The sequence below is a fragment of the Macrotis lagotis genome, chromosome 1 (genome assembly GCF_037893015.1).
Source record: "Macrotis lagotis isolate mMagLag1 chromosome 1, bilby.v1.9.chrom.fasta, whole genome shotgun sequence".
In the NCBI taxonomy this organism is placed as follows: Eukaryota; Metazoa; Chordata; class Mammalia; order Peramelemorphia; family Peramelidae; genus Macrotis; species Macrotis lagotis.
In genome coordinates this window covers 3,060,758-3,082,362 of record NC_133658.1, presented here as the reverse complement: position 1 = coordinate 3,082,362, position 21,605 = coordinate 3,060,758, and the positions used below count along the sequence as shown (strand labels likewise).

Sequence of the window (21,605 nt, the reverse complement as noted above, 5' to 3'; positions counted from 1 at the left end):
CCAGTGGCTCTGTTTCCCCTCCAGGGCAGAGCAGAAAATCTTCTTTTAAAGCTCCTTCCAGCCTGGCCCCAAGCTCCCTTTCCAGAGCACATTCATTGCTTGTCATTATTCCCCCATACTGCCAACACCCTGGCCTGCCCGAGCCATCATCTTGTGTCCCCATGGCTTTGCTTAGTATTCTTCCTCCTCTTCTCCCTCTCTAGGAATCCCTGCTTTCTAAGGTGATTCGGATTCATGTTACTTCCTCCATTAGCCTTGGCTGTCCCACCCCCAGTCTGAGGGCCCCCTTCAGACATGCTGTCGGCTCTGCATCCCCAACACCCGGGGCCTAACAAACCATTGATGCCCAACAAAGGTTTATTGATTTCTTGTCTTGGCCAACTGGGGAAAAGATTGCCCCCCACCCCGATGACTGTGAGCCCAGAACCAATAGGGAGTAAGGGAGTCCAAGGGCCTAAGGCTACACCTTGGGAGAGGGGAGAGGCAAGGACCCTCCCAGGGCTCCCTTGGAGCTGGCCCCATTCTTGGAGAAGGTGGTCAAAGCTCCCCAGTGGCACGTCCCTTCTGGGGGATGTCAAGACTGAAATGAATGGCCTAGGATGCTGTGGTTGTGTCTTGGGGTCTCTTGACTTGGTGTCTTCCTGGTAGAGAATGGGGTGGGGGGCCATCCGTGGAGAGAGCCCCAAGCTTCAGATCCCATGTGAGATGTACAAAACCTTAGACAAGGGACTGAGCTCTAGGGTGTCTGGGCCCCACCGTTTGAGAGGAAGGAGAGGCCTTTAAAGTTTCAGCATCATCTCCCCCACCCCGTTGTGGCATAGGATGCTGGGAGGAAAGTGAGGCCAGCTGGGTCTCCCTAGACCCCAACCCCCCCCCCCCATTCCCAGTCAGGGCAGAGAGAGTCGGAGGCGGGAGCTCCCGTTACTTTATATTACAAGTTTATTACATTATGAAAATCTACTGTACATGGAAAAACCCATTGGATTCAGTAGAGCTTTGCCGAAAGCCAAAGACGACCACCACTCAGGGAAGAAGAGATTCTCCCCCTCTGGCCCGGCCCTGGGTTAGGGCATCTCCCTCCTTGGCTGCCCAGGTCCAAAGGAGAAGGTATCTCTAGTGGCCTTTAGATGAGGAAGATGTCCTGAGGTCCAAGGAAGGGTCAGTCCGCAGACCTGGGGAGGGGTCAGCGCACAGGCCCGGGGAAGGGTCAGTGCACAGGCCCAGGGAGGGGTCAGCCCGCAGGTCTGGGAAGGGGTCAGCCCTGGGCCCAGGGACAGGGACTTGCCCATGTCTTGATACTCTAGGTCAGAGTAGTGGAAGGTGGCAGAGCTGGGCCCAGACCTAGCCTCCGTTCCTCCCTGGGCGCAAGGACCGGGTCAGTCAGACCCTGTTGTTAGGCAAGAGACAAACGTCACCAACCGAAACTGTTTTGGCTTCCAATTTTGGTATCTTTTGGGGGGGGAATCAGGCTCCGTCCCCTTGACTCCTGGGGCCCTGGGGCTCTGTGGACATTGGACAGAGATGGGTGGGGGGAGTTAACTTCTGTCCAAAGTAACAAAGGCACATGAATTCTGTGTGGGGCAAGAGGTGAGGGGAGAGTGTGGGACCACAGAGGGATGTGCAAAAGTCCCTGGGGCTCCAGGAAAGAGAAGTGTCTGAGGCCCTTCCTTCTTCCTGCTGGCAGGGACTGCTAGAGGCCCCCTGGGGCCCAGTCATTCACAAGGGCCCCTACTGGAGGGCCCCCAAGACCTGGTTATTCATGGGAGCTCCTATTGGAGGTCCCCTGGGACCAGGTCATTCATAGGGGCCCCTACTGAAGGGCCCCTGATGCCTGGTTATTCATAGGGGCTCCTTCTGGAGGCTCCTTGGGGCCCAGTCATCAATGGGGTCCCCTGCTTGTATCAATTAGAAAACAGAACACCCCCCCCCAGCTCCAGCCTTCACCAGTTGAGGCCCCTGTGAGAGAGGGATATCCTGAGGGAGGCCTTGGGAGGGGGGCCGGAGAAAGGGGAGGAAGGCCAGGGGGAGGGGAAGGGGCTGGAAGGAGGAGAGGAGGCCCAGCCAGCAAGGCCAAGGTTAGAAGAACCAGAGAGTCAAGTCTCGTTCTCTTTGAAAGGTCACGTGGAAGTCTTCCCTCCTGCCCGCCCCTACCCCCAGATTGGGAGACAGACCCAGCCTGAAGCAGTTGAGGCTCTGATGAGCTCCGGGTCAGAGTGGACCCGGCCAGAGCCAAAGCTGGAGACAGAACCGGGCGTGGGGGCAGACTCCAGGCTTCGAGTCCTGAGTGGAAGAGACGGCTGAGGGTCCGTGTGCAAGGGGGCAAGGCAGCCAGAAAGAGGAGAAAGACCCGCCACTCTCCAGGGCCAGGGCCGGCCCCTCAGGCGTAGAACTCTTCCTGCCGCTGAGGCTTCTGGTAGGCTCCGTTGGCCTGTTTGGGCTCCTCCAGGGAATAGCTGCCTTCGTCCTTCTTCTTCATCCTGTACAGCATGAATCCCACCAAGAAGAGGGCAAAGAGCAGGCCCACGAGGCCGCCGGCGATGACCCCTGGGGAACAGAAAGGACACGGACACGGACACAGACACACACAGAGTTATCAACAGAACAAAGCAAAGAGCTAGCCCGAACCCCCAGACCCAGGCCAGGCCGGAGGCCGAGGTACTCCTGGTCTGGGTCGCTGCCTTTTCTCACCGGCTCCCATCCCGCCCGCGGTCCCAGGCCCACGGTCAGCTGCTGGGTTGGGATCAGGAGCCGGCCACTATCTTGGGTGGGTCCCAGGGCTTAGGACCACAGGGTCTCAGAAAGCCCCTTCCTCCCCAGGGCCAGAAGCATCCTGGGGATGCTACGATGGTCAGATCTGCCATTCCTCATCCCAAACAAGAGGAAGACGTGGAGGGCCTCCCTCAGACTTGGATCTGCTTTGGGGGCTAGAACAAAGACCAGGACCGGCCCACTGAGGAGGCCCAATCTCTCCCCTGCGCCTCCCTCCAGCCCTGGGCCTGGGCCAGCCCCCACCCTGCCCACAGCAGGCACCTCCTAAAACCTCCTTCCGGTCCAGGATGTTCTGGGAGGCTCCCGTGGCTCCGGGGTCCGTCACCTCCACCTTCTTGTTGATGTTCCTCTCCAGGGCTGACCCAGAGTTGTCTCCAGGGGGGGCGAAGGTGAAGTCATCGCTCTGGGGAGGGGACACAAGGCAGGGGTCACCTGTCTGCTGGGCCCTGGCAGCCTCCAACAGGGGCGCTCTGCCCTGCCTGCCCACCCTCCTCCCAGCATCGGAAGAACTTCCCCCTTCGTCAGATGCCATCCGTCCCCTGGATGCCGGATCCCACCTCAGCCGGCCCCGCTGCCCCCTGGTTGAGGCTGAACCAAGACCCCCATGAAGGAGGGAGCTCACCTTCCACCTTTTTCCCCCACCCAGTTTTTGTCCAGGCTGTGCCTCCCTCCCGAGAGGGTCCTTCCCAGCCGGGCCCCTTCCTTCAGATACCATGGCAGCCAGACCAGCGGCTCCACCTCCCCCAGCATCCCCAGCCCTGCCTCGTCCTCCAGATGCGGTCACTTCTCCTGGGAGGACTCCCCAGGGGAGCCGGTGGCTACTCTCCACACTGGAAGGACAGTGAGGCTCAGACAGGAGCCTCTCTATTGACTGGTTCAGCCTCCACAGAGACCTCCAGGTGCCCCCCCACCTCCTGATGATTCACGAGTTTCTCCTGGCCCCTGCCCATTAGTCTCAGAAAGGGGGCAAGGGGAGGACCACAGACTGGGGGAGATGCTATGAGTGGGTGCAGAGTGGCCTGCATGCCATCCTAAGGGAGGGCAGAACCCCCAGCCAGGGCCTCGGTTTCTCACTCGGTCCTTCCCCACTGTCTCCTCGGACCCTTGGCTACCATACCCCAGACCCCTTCCCATGCCGAGGATACTTGCCCAGTTTCCAGAACTCTCCTCGCCTAGGGGCTGGATTGAGTCCCTGGTTGGTTGGTCACTCTCTGGAGCTTCGCTGGCTGAGGGGTCTCTATCTCCAGGGCCTGGGGGCTCGGGTGCAGGAACCCTTGGGTGTGCCTCAGTGGGATCCGGGGCCACACTGGCTCCCTCCGTCGAAGGAGGGTGGGTAGTGGAGGGAAGTGTCGCTGCGGGAGATGAGCCGGTGGGCTCCTGGGTGGGGGCAGGGTCCACCTCCGGTCCCCTTCTGGGCGGGACGGAAGATCCCTCTCCTGAGGCTTCTGGTCCAGTTGGGCCCGTGAACCTGGGCTCAGTGGGGGCCGTGGTCAAGGGCGTGGTGAGGGTGAGCACCGGTATCTTCCTCGGTTGGATGACCACAGGAACGAGCACCCTCTCGGGCAAGACCCCTGCAGAACGACGGCCTGTCAGCTGCCGGGGTGTGGGCCACCCCCAGCCCCCCATTGAGGAAGCTTGGCATGATCCAGTTGGCTCCCAAAAGCCAAACTGGGGGGCACTCAGCGTCCCCTCCCCAGACACAGGGAGAAATGCCCTCTGGAGGAAGAGGTGGGAAAAGGGGTGGCACAGCCTCCAGAGGAGGGTCTTCCCCGCAACTGAGCACTCGCTGGCAGGGGCCCTCTGGCCAAGTCATTTCCCTTTGCTGAGACTCGGTCTCCTCCTCCATACAATGGGATAACAATCCTCCAACTGCCCCCACCCCCCAAGTGCAGCAGAGAAAATCCTTTGTGAGGCTCCTGGAGGTCTAGAAATGGGACGTGGCGCTGCGATAATAATAAGGCATTCTTGTTTGTTATATTCTATTATGGTGCGTTATGTTAATTACATGATTCTTGCTACTAGATTGTAAGCAGCTTGAGGGCAGGAGGCAGACCTCCAAAAGTGGGGAGCTCACCACCTCCCAAAGGCAAGCCATGCCGTTGCTGGAGAGGAATGGGCTTGAGAAAGTGGATCCCACTTGGCCAAGTCAACCGCCCCATCCTGGCCGGCCCCTGGGTGCTGGCTTCCGAGCCCCCTCCCATCCCTGCCCCTCCTGAGAATGCGCCCCTCTGGCCCTTCCTGCTCGCTGCTGATTCTGGTTTCCTTGGTCCTCATCCCCTTCAGAGTTTAAAACCCCCCTGGAGCCCCCTCCCAGCTCCCAGGGGGAGCGACTCACCAGCCCCGGAGCCGGAGAAGCCGTCATCATCGTCCCCGGACCCGTCGAGATCCTCCGGCGGGCTGTTGGTCACCAGGGTCTGCTGGAAAGAGATTCCGAGAAGGAGGCGTCAGTGGAGAGGTCTCCTCTGGCCAGAGCCCAAGGCCCCTTCCTCCTGGGGGCCCCAGAGAGCTGACGAGCCCGGGGTGCTGCTGGGGGCCTTCCTCGGACACAGGCTCGGTGGGTTCCTTGAGGCCGGCCTCACAGAACAGATGAGCGGGACCCATGGAGGGTTCTGGGAGCCTTCTGTCTGACTTGGGCCTGGAGCCTGGGGGGGGGGGGGCAGCCATGGCTAGAACCCTGATCCCTTGGCGCTGCCCCTACCCAGGGGCCTTCACAGGGCCCAGGGGTGGGGCTGGGAAGAGGCCAGATCAGATGGGCCAGGTCCTAAGTGGGTCAGGGAGAGCTTGGCACCCGGCCTCCTCCCGGGCCAGCCCCAGGAGCGGCCCCGGCACGTCTGAAGCCAAAGATGGCTCGGATCCCAGACGGCCATGCCATCCGAGGAAGGCCAGACAAGGCTGGAGCAGGCCCTGAAGGTGGGCAGGGAGGAGGAGAGGCCATGCCGAGTCAGCCTGGCAGATCGGCCTGGAGCAGGCCTGGCACCCCCATCCCTGAGGGAGCCAGATGCCAGCCCCTCCCCTGCCAGCCCAGGGCAGCCCCGGCCCGCATGCAGACAGACCCCAATGGGCACTGGGCGCGGGCCCACACTCTGCTACTCCTGGAGGGTGGGCAGGCAGGGCAGCTGCCTGGGCCCAGGAGGGTTCCAGGGAGAGCCCCGGTGTGGGGGGGTAGAGGATGCCAGCCATCTCTGCCCAGCACCAGCAAAGCCCTCGATGGGCACGTCGATGAGGGGACAGGCTTGGGGAGGAGGAAAGGAGGCAGCCCCCCTCGCTCTGAGAGGAAAAATGGGGGGGAGGACTCTGGCCTCCCTGGGCCCCTCTCCTGGGAGGAACGAGGGGAGGGGCAGAGGAGGCAGGGGAGCCCTGGCAGAGACCCTGGGGCAGGGGGCAAGGCCTGGGCCTCCGAGGCTGCCAGAGGGCAGGGAGCAAGAAGTGCCCCTGAGCCTTGTCTCTGCCAGGGCCCCCCCAGCCCGTTTTCCCAACATTCTCCTTTGTCTCTGTCTCTCCCCCGCTGACACCCTGCTCACACTCTCACACACTCTCACATGCTCACACACGCTCTCACATGCTCACACACGCTCTCACATGCTCACACACACTCTCACATGCTCACACACTCACACATGCTCTCACACACTCACACATGCTCTCACATGCTCACATACACCCTCTCACACTCACAAACACTCACACATGCTCTCACATGCTCACATACACCCTCTCACACTCACAAACACTCACACATGCTCTCACATGCTCTCACACACTCACACATGCTCTCACATGCTCACACACACCCTCTCACACTCACACACTCACACATGCTCTCACATGCTCACACACACCCTCTCATACTCATACACTCACACATGCTCTCACACACACTCTCTCACACTCACACACACTCTCACATGCTCTCACATGCTCTCACACTCACACACGCTCTCACACACACTCACACATGCTCCCCACCTCCCAGAAGGGGACCACACGGTAGAGCTCTCGCCGACAGCCCTGTGGGGAGGACAGTCGGCCCCGCCGAGCGGTCCAGTGACCCCGCCAGGACGGGCGGCCTCCCGGGTCTCTGGGGGGAAGCCCCTTTGGCTACTGTGGATGGGCCCCGCCTGCCCCAGCCGGCTGGGTCCTCAGGAAGACGGGGGTCGGGGGTTCCATTCCATCCTGAGACTCCCCAGATCTGTCCCAGGAGTAGTCGGGGACCCTCCAGAGATGGGGAATGGGGGGAAACCCGGGAAGTCGGAGAAGAAGTCATCGAATTGGGCCTAAACAGACGCCGGGGCCAGTCAGGAGCTTCCGTGCAGTTAGCCGTCGGCCACGGGGAGCGGGGATGCGGGGGGTGGGAGGGACATGGCCCAGCCGGCCCGCCACAGCTCAAGAACCAGATCGGAGAGCCCTTTGCAAGGTGGGGAGGGCATCGCCGCAGCTCCGAACCCTGGAGGTTCCCGGGCCCCTCAAAGATCCGGAAAGGGCCCCACCCCCAGAGCCCACCAAGGTCGGCTCCCTGGGGTCAAACCTTCATTCCCACACAGTGAAGCCACGGGGCTGGCGGCACTAGGGCGGGAGTCCAAGAAGCTAGCTAGAGGGGGCCAAACTCGGGGCTCGATGTTGGGAAGATCTGGGCTCAAATCCTCCCTTGGACACTTAATAGCTGCGTGGCCTTGACCATTCTCAGTCTCAGTTTCCTTCTCTGTCAAATGAGGGAGGTGGGCTCAGTGGAAAAGGGGGTCTTCCTCCCCCAGCCAGGGCTGAGTAGAGGCCTAGCTGGGCGGGCAGATGGTGGGAGGCATGGGCACCCAGGGGGGTGAGTTACCCCTGCAGAAAGGAAACAGGTCAGGCCGGAATCCTCCAAGTCGGGCAGGTGACCCACATTGCAGCAGCGGCTCTGCCTAAGCCGCCACCTCGCCTGGGGCCTGAGCGGGCACGGCTCTCCTCCATGTGGACCGGCCCCGCCCCTCATGCCCCTTCCGGGCCCAGCGCCGGCTCCCCCCTCGCCAAGATGGAAGCCTTCCTTGTTGTACCCACCCCCCAAAGCCCCTTGAGGCCTCTGTCTGGTCTTCCTTTGCCCCCATCTTGCCCTTCCCCCGATTGCCCCATCCCCTGGACTGAGAACAGGGCCTAGGCCAGAGGGAGCCCCCCCCCCCCACATTGAGGTATTAACGGCCTCACAAGGGAGGAGCCGGGACCTCTTTGGATGAACATCAGAACGGCGGCACAAGGGGCATGGTGGCCGGAGAGCCCGTCCTCCAGGGAGGGCAGCAGAGTCCAAAGTCACCCGGCTGGGAAAGGCCAGAGAGGCAGGCTGGCAGCCCCCGGCCCAGGCACTCTCCATGGCAAGCCCAAAGCACAGAAGCCGGGCCAGGGAATGGCACCATTAGGACCAGCCCCTTCCTTGGGTAGTGGGAAAGGAAGGCGCCCGGGGGCAAGATCCGTGTGTAGTCACAGGCCGGCTCAGGGAGGATTCCAGGAGCCACCCAGAGAGTGGAGCATGGAAATGGCCAGTCCGGTGGGCACAGGGGCAATCACGGACACCCACAGGCAGAGGGGCACCCAAGGACACTCAGAGGGCACAGGGGCACCCACAAATGTCCAGTGGGCTTAGGGACCCCCACGAACACCTCAGGGAGAAGCTCAGGAGGTCAGGAGACCTCAAGCCCAGGAAAAACTGAAACAAAGCAGGTGGGGCCTCAAATGCACAAGCCCGGACTGCTGCCGCCCGGACAGCTGCCCCTCCGACCCCGAGCCCAAGGCAGCCCTCCAGGGGTCAGCTTTCATCCCCCTTCCCCGAATCTTGGGGAATCAGCCCAGAAAGAAAGCTCTGACTCATCCAGGGTAGGGGCTGCATCTGGGCCAGAGGCTCCAAGTTCCATTTGGGCCAGCTCAATGACCCCAGAGCCTCAGAGGGCCCCAAAGGGCCCCAGAGCTTCTGTGGGCCTTGAGAGGGAGCTGGCCGAGGTTTGCTCTCCTGCCTGCTGAGAGATGGCTTCATCTGGCTTGGAGGGCAGATGTGGTCCAAGGACCACCCCACCCTAGGGCACCCAGGGCAGGGGCCCACAGCCTGGGGGCCGGGATTCTGACCCCTGACCCAGAGCTAAGGGAGCAGAGCCCCAAGAATGGGAGACAAAGCAGAAGGCCAGAAGGGAGACATGAAGTATCCCTGCCCCCCCCCGTGCCCGTGGCCAGGGCCTCCCCTCGAGGACTCCGGGCAAGACTCCTGGGTGGGCCGGCCACCCCGAGAGCATCCCCGGGAGGGGCAGAGCTCAGGGGGAGCTGAGGCCCAGAGAGGGAATGGAGGTTTTTTGTTTTTTTGATTTTTTAGGTTTTTGCAAGGCAAACAGGGTTAAGTGGCTTGCCCAAGGCCACACAGCTAGGTCATTATTAAGTGTCTGAAACCAGATTTGAACCCAGGTACTCCTGACTCCAAGGCCGGTGCTTTATCCACTATGCCACCTAGCCGCCCGGGAATGGAGTTTTGCTGGGGTCCCCCAGCCAGGCCGCGGGCAGAGGCATTCAGACTCCCAGTCCAGCCTTCTCCATGGGCAGGGGGGTGGGCTCTGCCTGGGAAGCAGCAAGAACAAGGAGAGAGGCCTGCCCCCCCCCCGTCATCTCCCTGGCTGGCACCTCCTGGGCTGGGGGCCAGGCCACAGAGCAGCCTTGGGCGGGCAAACGGCCGCCCTTCTCCTGGGGAGTGCCCTGCCTTCTCATGGAGCTGCCCAGGACCAAGGGAGAGACTGGCTCGGGCCCGTCCCCCCAAACTTCGTAGGGAGGCTGGCCGCCCATCCCCGCCCCTGCCTGGGGGGCCGGCGGGCATCGCCATCTTCCGTCCCTGCAGACCCGATCCTTTATTGGCTCCCTCTCCTCCCACCAAAGATCCGAGGCAAGCCGCAGCGTGCCCGGCCGGGTGTGGCCGCAGCGGGAAAGGGCAGGGCGAGGCAGGGGGGCAGGGGAGCCAGCTGCGGGGGTGCAGAGGAGTGAGCCCTGAGTCATCCCAGAAGGCCCTTTCGGAAGGGAGCGAGAGTTGGGGTGCTCGGGTTCTGTCTGGGGCTTCACCTGAGAAGGAGGCGAGATGCCCCGGAAGCCAGAGTTGCCAGGGGAGGCAGCCTGGCCGTGAGCCCCTGGCTGTGCCAGCCAACCAATGGCACCAAGCTGACTTGGCCCATTGTCCCAGGCCTCGAGGGCCTGAGTAAGGAAGGAGGGGCCTGGGGGAACACTGTTGCCCCCTTCACAGATCCTTCCTCCAGAGAGGCTGGGGGACAAAACACCTCCCCTGGCGAAGGGGGCAGTAATGCCAGCCTGCACGAGCTCTGGGGAAGGAAGGAGGACGGGGATCCCTTGCCGAGCCTCAGAGGATCTCCCCAAGGCCTCCTGGCCCAGGACCAGAGAAGCCTCAGGCCTAGAGTCCAGGGAGCCCCCAGATCCCCCACAGCTTAAACAAACCCCAACCTCTCCCTGATCTTTCCTCTAACCCAAGAGAGAAAGAGTGAATGCAGTCCGCCCCAAGGTCCCTTCTGGAACTTTCTAACCCAATCTGTAAAATGGGGGTCACTGTGTTGGAAAGAGAGAGAACAGGCTAGGATTCAGAGAAATCTCAGGAGACCTGGGTTCAAATCTTCCCTCTGAAGTATACTGACTGTGAGGCCCTGGACAAGTCACTTAGCCACAGGCAATTGCATAAGTCTGTGGTCGGTTGTCCAGCCGTCCGGCACAGGAGGGACCCGGAGGGGGCTCGGGGAGAACCAACGACCCGGACCCTCCCCATAAACTCACAAGGGCGGACTTAGAGTCAATCGATGCCTCCAGCCAGGCCAGGCCCTCCGATGCCAAGGGGCTTCCCTGGCCATAGCCCTGGAGGGCTGCCCACCCCAGAGGGGGCCAGGAGCCCCCCGAGTTTGGCTCTCATTGGCCAGACAGACGGGTCGCCGCCATCCCCATGGGTGGGGGGCTGGAGCAGGGGAAGACTAGGGGGAGACCACAGCAGGCAGTGGGCAAGAGCCCAGGAGGGGGCTGGGTGAGGGTCTGCCCACCTTGCCCTCAGTCTCCCCGGGGGGTGCTTTGTGCCCCTCAGAGAGGAGGAGGATCCCCTTTAGAACCTGGTTTCCAGCTCTTCCATCCCCTTTCCCCCTCAACCCCCCACCAGAATCAAGGTGGGGGTGCCTCATTCATTCTGAAGTGGGACCCTCCCCCAGAAGCAGAGAGAGCAGGGCCCCAGCCCCCCTGGGGTCCCAAGTCTAAGGAGAGGAGAGCAGAAGAGGGAGAAGGGAGCGGGCACAGCCTAAGCCAGGACGCAAACCAGGCCATGCGGAGCCGGGCTCCAGGATAACGGGCAGGCGGCCACCAGTTCCTCAGCTTGCCTTTCACCCGGGCGTGGACGGGCACCCCAGCCCGGCCCAGATTCCTGCTCTTCCCCCGCGGTGAGACGGCCCTGCCTGGATCCCTCCCTCTCCCTCTTGGGGGGTCCCCCACCCCTCCATTCCACCTGGCCTTCCCTCCCACCTCTTCTCCTCCTGAGGCCTCAGTTTCCTTCTTTGTAAAACAAGGGCGGGCTGACCCCCAGCAGGGGCTGCCTCCCAGACATCGCAGCCTCCGGCCCCTCTTAGCTCCTCACTGGGTGGCCCCCATTAGGGGTTTCCTAGCAAAGATTCAGGAGTGGTTTGCCATTTTACAGATGGGGAAACTGAGGCAAAGAGGGTGAAGTGACTTGTCCAGAGTCCCCCAGCTGTGAACCCATAAAGGCAAATCTTGCTGATTCCCAGCCCAGCCCTCTATGCATCGTGGCATCACCTGGCTGCCCGCCTTCCAGGCCTCGGGTACGAGGGGTCCTGCCCTAGGGACGCCCCGGAGGTTGGAGGAGGGGGGTGGCTTCCCCAGAACAGTTGAGCGCTGGCCAGCTTTTCTACTCCCAAAAGCCCTCAAGTGGGACTTCCCTCCTTTCTTCAGAGGTGGGGGCGATGGGTGTGGGATGTGGCACACATCGCAACCCCAGTGTCCTTGGTTTGGGTGAACCGGTTTTTTGATTTCTTACAAAGTGAGGCTTCCTGGGCCCGGGGGGCCAAGGAAGGAACAGCCTTGAGCCACCCAGCCTCCATAAACCCCCTTCTGCCCCCCAGCCCGAGCCCCCCCAAACACAAGCTGGTGCCGAAGCCCAGGCAGTTTCGCAGGTAGCCCCTCACCAGGCCTCCAGTGTCTCCCTCAGAAGGTTGCTGGGAACCTCTGTGCTCCCCAACACCATCTCTGCCCCGCCTCAGGAGCCCCGGCGCCTGAAACGCCCCCAGTGGCCTCCCCCATTCCCTGGGGCCCTGACTGGAAAGGACCTTAGAGGTCAGTGAGTCCAACCCCCTGCCCCCAACTTTGCAGATGGGGAAACTGAGGCCAAGGAGGGGAAGGGACTGAGGGAGGCTGGAAGCCAGGCCTCAAGTCAAGCCCCAAGGGCCCCAAGCCCCCTCTTCGGGCCAGGCGCCCCTTCAGAAACACCCTCTGGCTCCGACACCTCCAAGTCTCTGCCCACCACGGCCTGAGTTTAACAGATGGAGGAACCAAGGGGCAGAGGGATGGCCGCTCATCCAAGGTGATGCCAGCCAGACGCAGGATTTGAACCCAGTTCCTCCAGTGCCAAATCCCACCTTGGTCTACTGGGCCCCCCCAGCCTGTGGAGGTCCTGCTCTCAGCGGACACTTCCTGGGCACGGGTGACTGGCGAAGGGTCATTTCACGTAACTCAAGGCTAAATGGTTCATCGATGCAAAACACCCTTGGCTAAAAAAACTGCAGTTCCTAAAGACGGGCATTCCCTGGCACCAGAATCTCAGATGCCCTTCTCGGCCCTGATGCCTCAGTTACCCCCCCCCAAAAGATGGCCGTGGCTAGGGCTGACCCAGTCTGGCATTCTCAGAGCTGAGCAGCTGGCACTGGGAATGGGCAGAGTTGACCCCCGACCGATAGGAAGGGTCTGCAGAAGAGTCCTGGGATCAGCCACAGGGCAGCCGAGGGACCCCGACACAAGCTCCACCCCTGGCTGGGCCTCTGTTTCCCTGGTAGCCTGAACCAGATGAAGGTGGGCTCTGTGCTCACCCACCCGCGGCCAGGGCCACACTCAGTCCACCGATCAACAAGAGCGTCTGAGCACCCACCCCGAAGGGCGTGGGACATCCAAAGGACAGACCCCCCACTCCTGCCCTCGGGAAGCTCCCATTCCAACACCGAGGCAGCCCAGCCCAGCCTCCTGCCCACCCACGGCAACTCAGCAGAATACAGGGCAAAAGGGAATGACCGCCAGCCGGCCCCAGGGAGAGGCGGGCAGAGCAGCGCCCCAGGGAGGCCCCATTTGACCCCTGAACCGCTGGCACCAGAGGCCCTTTCCGTCAAGACCTATTTCAGTGGGTGCCAACTCCATGCGGTGCCCATGAAGATGGAGACCAAGAGTTGGGCTTGCCTCTGCCAAGCCAGGGTGGTCAGGACCCCAGGATGGAAGCCGGGGCTGGGCTCGCTGCTAGCCCCAGTGACCCTTCTCCCCTCGGGCCTTGGTTTCCTCCTGAGTATCTTCATAGAGGTAGAAGAGAGCACAAGGGCAGCCCCCGACCCTGGCCCGGCCCCAGCCCCCTGGCTGTCCCCCCAGCCACACATCCGTACACCCTTCCCCCACACCATGACTCCCTTTGGGCCCCACAGTTTTGGGGGTTCAGGCAGGAAGTTTGCAGCCCCATCTCCTGGGGTGGGAAATGAGGCTAGGACAAGGCAGGGACTAGATAGCGCCATTGGGATTTGAACCCAAACCCTGACGGCCTCTAGCCAAGAGTCCTAGAGGCCCTGGGTCAGGGGACTCTCCTTTCCTCTCTCCTCCTCCCCCCTCCCGGGGCCAGTCAGGAGCCAGGCCAGCAGACAGATGGCACCGGGTGAGGGGGCACTTTGGCTAAGCTTGAACTCAGGACCTCCCTGGGGTGCCTGAGGGCCCAGCTTCCTTGGAGGATGGGGCAATCACTGGCTGCCAGGAGTGCTGGGGGGGGGGGGCGAGCCCACCGAGGAGAAGCCCCCATGTCCTTCCTTAGTCACCATGGCTCACCTACAGGGTGAGTCTCTCCCCACAGTGAATCCTCGGGGTGACGTCAGCCCCCCAACAGCCTCCCAGGTGAGCCGAGCTGGCTCCGGGCCCAGGAGCCTTAGCGGGGCGAGCTCTGACGTGCCCCACATCCGCTCCGGCTCCCCCACCCCCACCTCTACTGGACAGATGAGGGCCCCAGAGCTCGGCGGGGGGGACTGTTTCACTAGACAATTCCCCCAGTCCAAAGGGTGGGAGCTGTAGTGGTCAGGTCCTGACTTGACAGGGGAGGAAACTGAGGCTCAGGGAGGGGAAGGGGCTTCCTCCAGCTCCCGGGGGACCAAAGCCAGGCCTGGGCTCTTTGGTCATGACTCTCCTTATCCGGGGTCCCTCCCCCTCCAGTAGCCCCCCCAGCCAATCACAGACACAAGCCGGACATCCACCGACCCCTCTCTTCTCAGACATTTGAGACATTATCCATCCCCCGCCTCTCATTTATGGGGTAAACTGAGGCAGCCAACTAGCAGAGGAAGGATCCAAACCTGGATCGTCATTCAGGGCCCTCTTCTCTCCCCAGACAGACCCTCTTGCCTGATCTGGCGCAGCGGCACACAGCAGGAGGGGCCGGCCTCTCCCTGACCTGTCCATCTCTGGGAGCCTGAGGCGCCCTGCCCCTTGCTAGAAGGGGTGCTCCCTCCCCCGATCCTCCCCCCCACCGCAAAGGCACCCTCCCTTCTCTGTGCCCAAGATTCTGAATTGGGGAGGAGTGGGGGGGGTGCAGAGGGAATGAATGACTGGAGAGGAGGAGGAGGGACAGGGGGAGGGGAGGGGAGGGGGGAAGAAGGCTCGGTGGGCCAGCTGCAGACATCTGCCAGCCCTCCCGGCCTTGCCCGCTGCCCCAGCCCCTCCAGCCCAGACGCCCTCCCTGAGCTGGGGTCCCCAGGTGTCCACAGCAGTGGGAGAGGGTGAGCAGGGCGGGATCCCCAGGGCCATCTGGAGTCCCCCAGGTCATAGGCAACTTCCTCTATTTACATTTTTTATTTCAACCCCCCCAGAAGCTCCCCCAGCTCTGCTGAACCTTGGGCAGGTCTAGAGCCTTCTCTGGGCCTCTGGCAAATGAGAGAAGACCCTCCCCCTGGAAGACCCTGTTCTAGGTTGTTATTCATCAAGGTACTAGAGTAACCCAGAACCTTGGGGGGCCAGCAAGCCCGATCACATCATTGTAGGGCCCGGTCCTGGGCCACACTCGGACCCAGAGCCGGTCCTGGAGCATGGGCAGAGCCCCCCAGGCCATCTCAGCCCAAGCCCATGAGCCCCTCCCCCCAGCTGCCCCGTCCCCTTTGGCCTCCTCTGGGTCTGGGTCTGGGTCTGGGCTTGGCCGGCTGACGGGGGGGCGGGCAGACAGTGTGGCCCATTCGAGGAACCCGAACAGTTGCTCAATCACCAAATATTTACTGAGCTCCTCGGGGTGGGGGGTGAGGAGGAGAGAGGTGAAATCCCAGGTCAGAGCTGGGACTTGGAGAGCCCGAGTCCAGACCAGGGGAGGAGGGGGCAGATCTGAGCCCCAGAAAACAGAAGCTCCTTCCTTTACCCTGACCCCAGCTCAGGGCAGCAGCCCAGGGCAGCAGGAGGGCCCATCTGTCCTTGGGGCATTGCCCGCCAGCCTGCCTTCAGCTTCCCTGGTGGCGCAGGCCAGTGGAGACAGATCCCCCTCATGTCCTCCACATCGTGGCCCAAGCGGACCTTGGCCATGCATGACCCGGTCTTAGTCCTGCCCCATCCTGCCCCACCCCTCTCCCCATGCCAGGGATGCCCCCTTGCCCTCAGCCCTTTAATCCCTTGCTCTCACACTGAAAGCTTCCTGAGGAGGGGGTCTCCACGGCCCCCATGGACTTTAGACTGAGCTCGAAAGGAAACAGCCCGAGAAGCCCAGCCGAGGCCCAGGGGCTGTGGAACTTCAGGCTGGGAAAGGCCTTGGGGACCAGGAGATTCCACTGTTGGGCAGACAGGGAAACTGAGAGCAGGAGCAGTTTGCTTCGTGGAGCCCCTGCCCAGGCTTTGGTCATTGCACCATCCTGCCTCTCCTCCCAACTCTCACTTGGGACCGGGAGCCACAAGCCACAGCCTCGTCGCCACAGGAAAGCCACCCCGGGAATCTGACTGTGGCAATCTACCTCAGAGCTCCCCGACAGAGCCTCACTTCCTCCCCCGGGGCCCACACCTGGGTGAGTCACCCCAGGGAGGAGGAATGCCCAAACCCCGAGAATGGGAGGGAAGGCCACCCTACCAGAGAGACCTGGGGGGGCAGGGCACAGCTGGCAGAGCCCCCCCCCAGCCCTCAAGCCAGCAGAGAGAGCTGGGCCCTCCTTAGGCCTCCTCTCCTGGGGCAGGGCTGGAGGGGGCTCTCTTTAGAGGACGGCCCCCAAGACCCCCCAGATAGAACAGGAAAAGTCAAGGCAGGAAGCAGGAAATCATCACCATCGGGAGAGAGCAGGACTTTCCCTTTCAGAGGTCTGAGGTTCCCAAGGCAGGCGGTCCATCATGGCAGAGTGGCCCAAGGCCGCCCTCCCTCCCAGCTGCCATCTTGCCCCAGGAAGGAGCCCCCTCCCCACCTCCTTGACTGCCAGATCCGCTCATGCTCTATTTCTACCCCAGGGCTCCTACATGCATTGGGACCAAATCATGGGGAGCATGGCCCCAAGGCCTGCCCATCGCCCCATCCTCCAGACCCAGATGGAAGGAGACGGAGCTGGGCCCAGGACAAGAGTCCCCCAGGGGTTAACATCTCTGGCAATGACTTGAAAGTCTGCCTCCTCAGGAGAGTGTAAGCTTTAGGAGGGCAGGACCAAGTTGGGTTTGGGACCCCGGTCCCTGGCCCGGGGCCTGGCCCACAGTCAGCCCTGACTCCATGATTCTGGGATACATTTGGATTTTCTTGTGAGTAGGAGGAAGGGGCACCCGAGGAGCCCAGCCACTTTGTATCTCTGGGACTGAGGTTCGAGGGGGTGGACCCGGGCCTGGCTCCAGGGCCATGGGTTTGAATACTTAGGACCCTGAGGACTGGGCAATCCTCCAAGAGGAGGGAGCCCAGGATTTCCCCATAGCCTCTGACCCGTTGGCCACCCAAGGATGGAGCTCCTAACAGAAGTTCTTATTTCCTGGTGAAATTAGATCTAATCCGACATGGCAGCCTAGCCAAACTGAGGCAGGTATCCGACTGGTCCCTGTCTGCCTGGCCTGGGCCTACAACAGCACAAATCTGCTGGGGAGGGAAGAACTGGCCCCAAGCAACCGTAGATCGGGCCATAAAGGCCAGCCTGAGCCCCGTTCTTGCTCACTCTCCCTCCAGGTCTCTTTACTCTGATTTTACACACATTTCTAACAGATGATCTAGATTTCTAGAAGCTATGATCTGGTAAGCATGGCCTCAAGTGAGCTGGCAACCCAATCAGAGAAGGGCACGGCTAAGGCCCAGCCTTCTGAGGCTAAAACTAGGAGGTCAAGCCCCCCATGCCCCCCACCAGCTGGGCTCCTGGGCAGCCAGAAGACTTGGCTTCCCAACCTGGCCCTGTCACACCAACTAGCTGTGTGACTTTGGGCAAGTCTCTGGGCTGCCTCAGTTGCCTCATCTGTAAAATGAGGAGATAGGACCAGATGGCCTTTGGAGGTGCCTTCAAACTTTCAATCTCGGAGCCTCCCTGTGAGTCAGAGTGGTGTCCCCTCCCCCATCCACAGGTAACGACCAGAGAATGGCCAACCCAGTGTGGCTTCCCAGTAAAACCAGGAGCCCGAGCCAAGAGTGACATCACCTCTGGAAGGCAGCGGAAGACCGGGGAGCCAGCTCCCGCCCCGCCTTCCCCAGGAGCCTCTCCAACCACGCAGGGAAGTGTCTCTACTAGTCCCCCATCATTAAAGGAGTCGTTTCTAGGCCTTGAAAAAAACCTAAAAAAGACCAGGAACTGCAGAACCAAAGGCAAGAGCAGAAAAGGGGCCAGGCAGCCCTCCACCCAGGGGTCAGAGAGAAAACCCTTCAGACAAACCTGTTGGATTCTCTTGGGGCTGGTTCCAGAAACCATTCAGGGGCCCCTGGGGACCAAATGGTGGGAACCAAGCATGCTGGGCAGTGTTCCCAGCACACTGAGAGAGGAGGAAAGGAGAGGAGAGCCGAGGCAATCCTCTCCGGGTTGGCTATGGGACCCTCATCCCTCCTCTGGGGCTGCACAGGTAACAGGGCAGGGGGCTCTGCCATCCCCACCTGGGCACCATCCCTTAAACAGAGACTGGGTCAGCCAGACCCAGCTGCTTCACACACTGTGTGACCCTGGCCAAGTCACGTCACTCTGTTTGCCTCAGTTTCCTCATCTGTAAAATAAGCTGGAGAAGGAAATGACAGACCATTCTAGTATCTCTAAGAAAACCCCCCAATGGGATGACGAGAAATCAGACAAGACTGAACAATTTCCTTTTTAAAACCTAGGCAGTCGAGAGCCCCGACACCCAAGTCTTTCCCTCCTTCCTCCTTCCACCCCAAATGACATGAGAAGTATTAGAGAGCGTGAGAAGTATTAGAAAGACATGCTGTCTGAGCTCAATCCTTTCCAGGTCAGACAAAATTTGCACCCAGATCTTTGGACCCCCAAGTGATGCTTCTTCCATATTGCTGAGAAGCAGTATCTTGTAGTGCAAGGGTGGAACTTGGGGTACAAGGGCATGGGTTCAAACCCTCCCCAGACACTTGACCAGTCACAGACCCCAGTACATCCCCTGAGCACTTGGCTAGAACAACACTTATGTGCCTCACATGCACACACACACACACACACACACACACATGTGCGTGTGCACACACACATGCACGCACACACGCACACACACACACACACATACACACGTAGGCAGAGGAGCTGAAAGAGGTTGGGGAACTCTAGGGGCCCAGCTAGGGTGTCGTCCCCATGGGGAAAGGCCCAGAGGAGGCATCAGTGACTGGAGGAAGGCTGAGCAGAGCAGGGCAGGGCAGGCTAGGCCAGCTGCTGTAGCCGGCAGCCTGGGCCAGTTTAGACAAACCGGTTCCCCACCAAGCTCCAAGGGCTGGAAGGGAACCCAGATCTTTTCTCCCTGTTGGCCAAGATCATTAAAGTCTTCTTGCTCCAAGAGCTGGCTAAGCCTCCACCACAGCTGCCTACTAGAAGCTGAATCCAAAGAAGCCAAACCACTCTGGAGAATCTAGAACCAAGAGAGGGACCCGAGCCCTCAGCCACCAGACCGGGACTTGGCAAAGGTCACTCAGAAAAGGGTCCTTTGGGCTGTGGGGGACATCTCTTCCTGAGGCAGCTCTTTGACAATGCCCCTGCTCATTCCCCACCCTGGGGCACATATACCTGCCCACTAAGGTGCCACAATGTATTTGCAATGTGGACAGCATCTGGGAGAGGCTGGGCCCACGGGGAAGGACGTTGAGGATCACATTTTCCCATCCCCACTTACTAGGCCAGCTGAACTGGGGAGAAGTTGTTAGGGGTCTTCCCATGACCCTGGGCACCTAGGCCACAGGGAAGGCTGGAGATCCTTGGGGGAAACCAGCTGCCTACCTCCCTACCACCAGCTTCTCTTTTCAGGCTGGCTACTTCCTATGGGACTTCTCTTGGCCTCAGTTTCCCCTCTCTGGAAGAGGGCTGTTTCTAAGTCCCCCTCTCTGGAGGAGGAGGGGGCTTACACCTAGCTCTCTGGCTAGAACTCCGAGGCCGACTCCAGCTGTGTGTGGCAGGAGAGAAGGTTCTGGATCTACTCTGCAGCCAATGAGTCCACCTGGAGGCCCCCTCCCGGCCCGGGGTCTGAGGGGCAGATTTGGGGAGGAGAGGAGTCTGGTTTGCATTTTGTTGTTACAAGAACAAAGGAGGGCAACTTCCACCCGGAGAACGCTCTGAGAACTCGGATCTCTGAGGCCAGGGGAGAGCCTTTAGCTTTTGGGGAAGCCGAGTCCGGGGGCCAGGGGTCAGATGGGAAGGGGCTGCGGGCAGCCACGACCCCCCCCCCCAGCCTCCAGCAGGCCTGGGGCTCCCACGGCCTCACCCGCAGCGTCCGAGGAGGGGCCTTTCTCCCTCCCCCCCCCGGCTCTCCCTGGTAAAGGGGAGGTGGGGGGACGCCCCCAGCGCCCCGATCCTACCCCCCCAGTTTGGGGAGGGAGTCCCCGGGGGGAAGGAGCAGGGCTGCACCCCCAGGGCCCCTTTCACTCCCTGGGACAAAGTTAGGGCCTGGGGTTCCTCCCCACCCCCACCTCCGCCGCCCTCTCCCTCCAGGGCGACCCCCCAGCCACAGTGGGGGAAGGGGGAGCCCGAGAGGCGGGACGGGGGCGCGCGGGCCGCCTCCCGGAAAACTTCCTGCCGCAGGAAGCCGAGGGGAAGGCCGGGGGTGCTGGCGCGGGGAATCCGATCTGCTCGGGAGGAGGGCGCCCCGGGCCGGGGTCTGGTTCGAATTAGGGCCGGCGCAGGCGGGGGGAGCGGAGTGAGGGCGGGGGGCCGCGGCGGAGGGGCCCCCGGGGGTCCCCGGCCCAGGGGCGCACACGTGCGGCCGGCTCAAAGAATGGAGTGGGGGGGCGGGGGCGCAGAGCAAGGGGGCCCACGTGCCCGGAGCGCGCGCCCCCCGCCCGGGCCCCGGCCCCCGCTGCCCCCGCTGCCCCCGGCCCCCACTGCCCCCACTGCCCCCGCTGCCCCCCGCTGCCCCCGCTGCCCCCCGCTGCCCCCCGGACCCCGGCCCCCCGCTGCCCCCCGCTGCCCCCGGCCCCGCACACTCACCGAGCGCGCCGGCTGCCCGCAGAGGGCCAGGGCGCAGAGCCCCAGCAGCGCGGCGGCCGCTGGGCCCATGCCGCGGGGCTGCTCCGGGGCCGCTGCCGGTGCTGGTCCTGGTGCTGATGCTGCGGGCGCGGGGCGCGGGGCGCGGGGCCGGGCCGGGCCGGGACCCAGCAGGGTGGGCGCGGGGGTTGCGGGGGGCCGGGGGCCGGGGGCTCGCTCCCTCTCTGGCCCGTGCGCCTCGGCGGGGCCGCCTCGCCTCCCGGAGCCCCTAATAAACCCGAGGCGGAGCCGCCGCCGGCGCCCCGGCCCCGTCCCCGCCCGCCCCCCGCCGCCCCGCCCCCGGCGCGGCCCCAGCCCCTCCTCCCCGGGCTTCCGAGGCGGGGCCGGGGCGCCTCACCTGGCCGCCAGCCCCCCGCCCGGGCGCCCCGAGCCTCGGCAGCGATCGGGGAGGGGCATCGGACGGGGGCCCGGCCCCCGGGGGGGCACTGTCCGTCCCCCCCTCCCATCCCTGGGCATCCAAGAGGCGTGGTGGGTCCTCCGCCAGACGCCCTCCCCCCGTCACCTTCTGGGTGCAGGAGCCCTGGGTGGGGTGAGCGGCTCCTCCGGACAAACTGAGGCTCCGCGGGCCCAAGGGCAGCGAGCCGGAGCCCCTCCCAGACCGGGAAAACCCTATCCCCAGCCCCTGCCGATGGGCTCCCCCGCCTCCGGGCACCAAGCCCTGCCCACCCCTCCAAAGCAAAGAGAAGTGACCGGTTGGTCCCCAGGTGGCCCGCAATGCTCCACGCATCAGGAAAAGCTTGGGGAGGCCGGGATTCCGTCGGCCAAGGTGCGTTTCTAGTCTGCTTTGGGCCAGGACAAGGGCCCAGGCCCTGGGGGTGCAGAGGAAGGCCCAGGAAGAGCCTGAGGCTTAAGCAGCCCTGGGGGAGGCCATGGGGAGAAAACTGGCAGATAGCCGCATGAACAAGGCAGCGAGGGAACGAAGTGAAGCCCGGGCCGCTCAAGGGAAGA

General features: G+C 62.5%; 1 protein-coding gene across 1 annotated transcript; it reads right to left on the bottom strand.

The window, feature by feature from the left end:
• Positions 1-916: 916 nt before the first annotated feature.
• On the bottom strand, positions 917-20,680 carry SDC1 (syndecan 1). Its single transcript, XM_074221610.1, has 5 exons — positions 20,601-20,680; positions 5,105-5,186; positions 3,919-4,340; positions 3,031-3,172; positions 917-2,544 (listed from the first exon to the last, which is right to left on the bottom strand). The coding sequence occupies exons 1-5, from the start codon at positions 20,667-20,669 to the stop codon at positions 2,378-2,380; spliced, it is 882 nt and encodes a 293-aa protein (XP_074077711.1). The 5' UTR covers positions 20,670-20,680; the 3' UTR covers positions 917-2,377.
• Between the last annotated feature and the right edge of the window lie 925 nt (positions 20,681-21,605).

Coding starts and splice junctions, on each gene's coding strand:
- SDC1 (XM_074221610.1), bottom strand. CDS start 20,669: ATGGGCCCAGCGGCCGCCGCGCTGCTGGGGCTCTGCGCCCTGGCCCTC. Junction 3,173..3,918: donor AGGAGAGTTCTGGAAACTGG/GCAAGTATCCTC, acceptor TCCCCTCCCCAG/AGCGATGACTTCACCTTCGC. Junction 2,545..3,030: donor CCGGAAGGAGGTTTTAGGAG/GTGCCTGCTGTG, acceptor TCTGTTCCCCAG/GGGTCATCGCCGGCGGCCTC.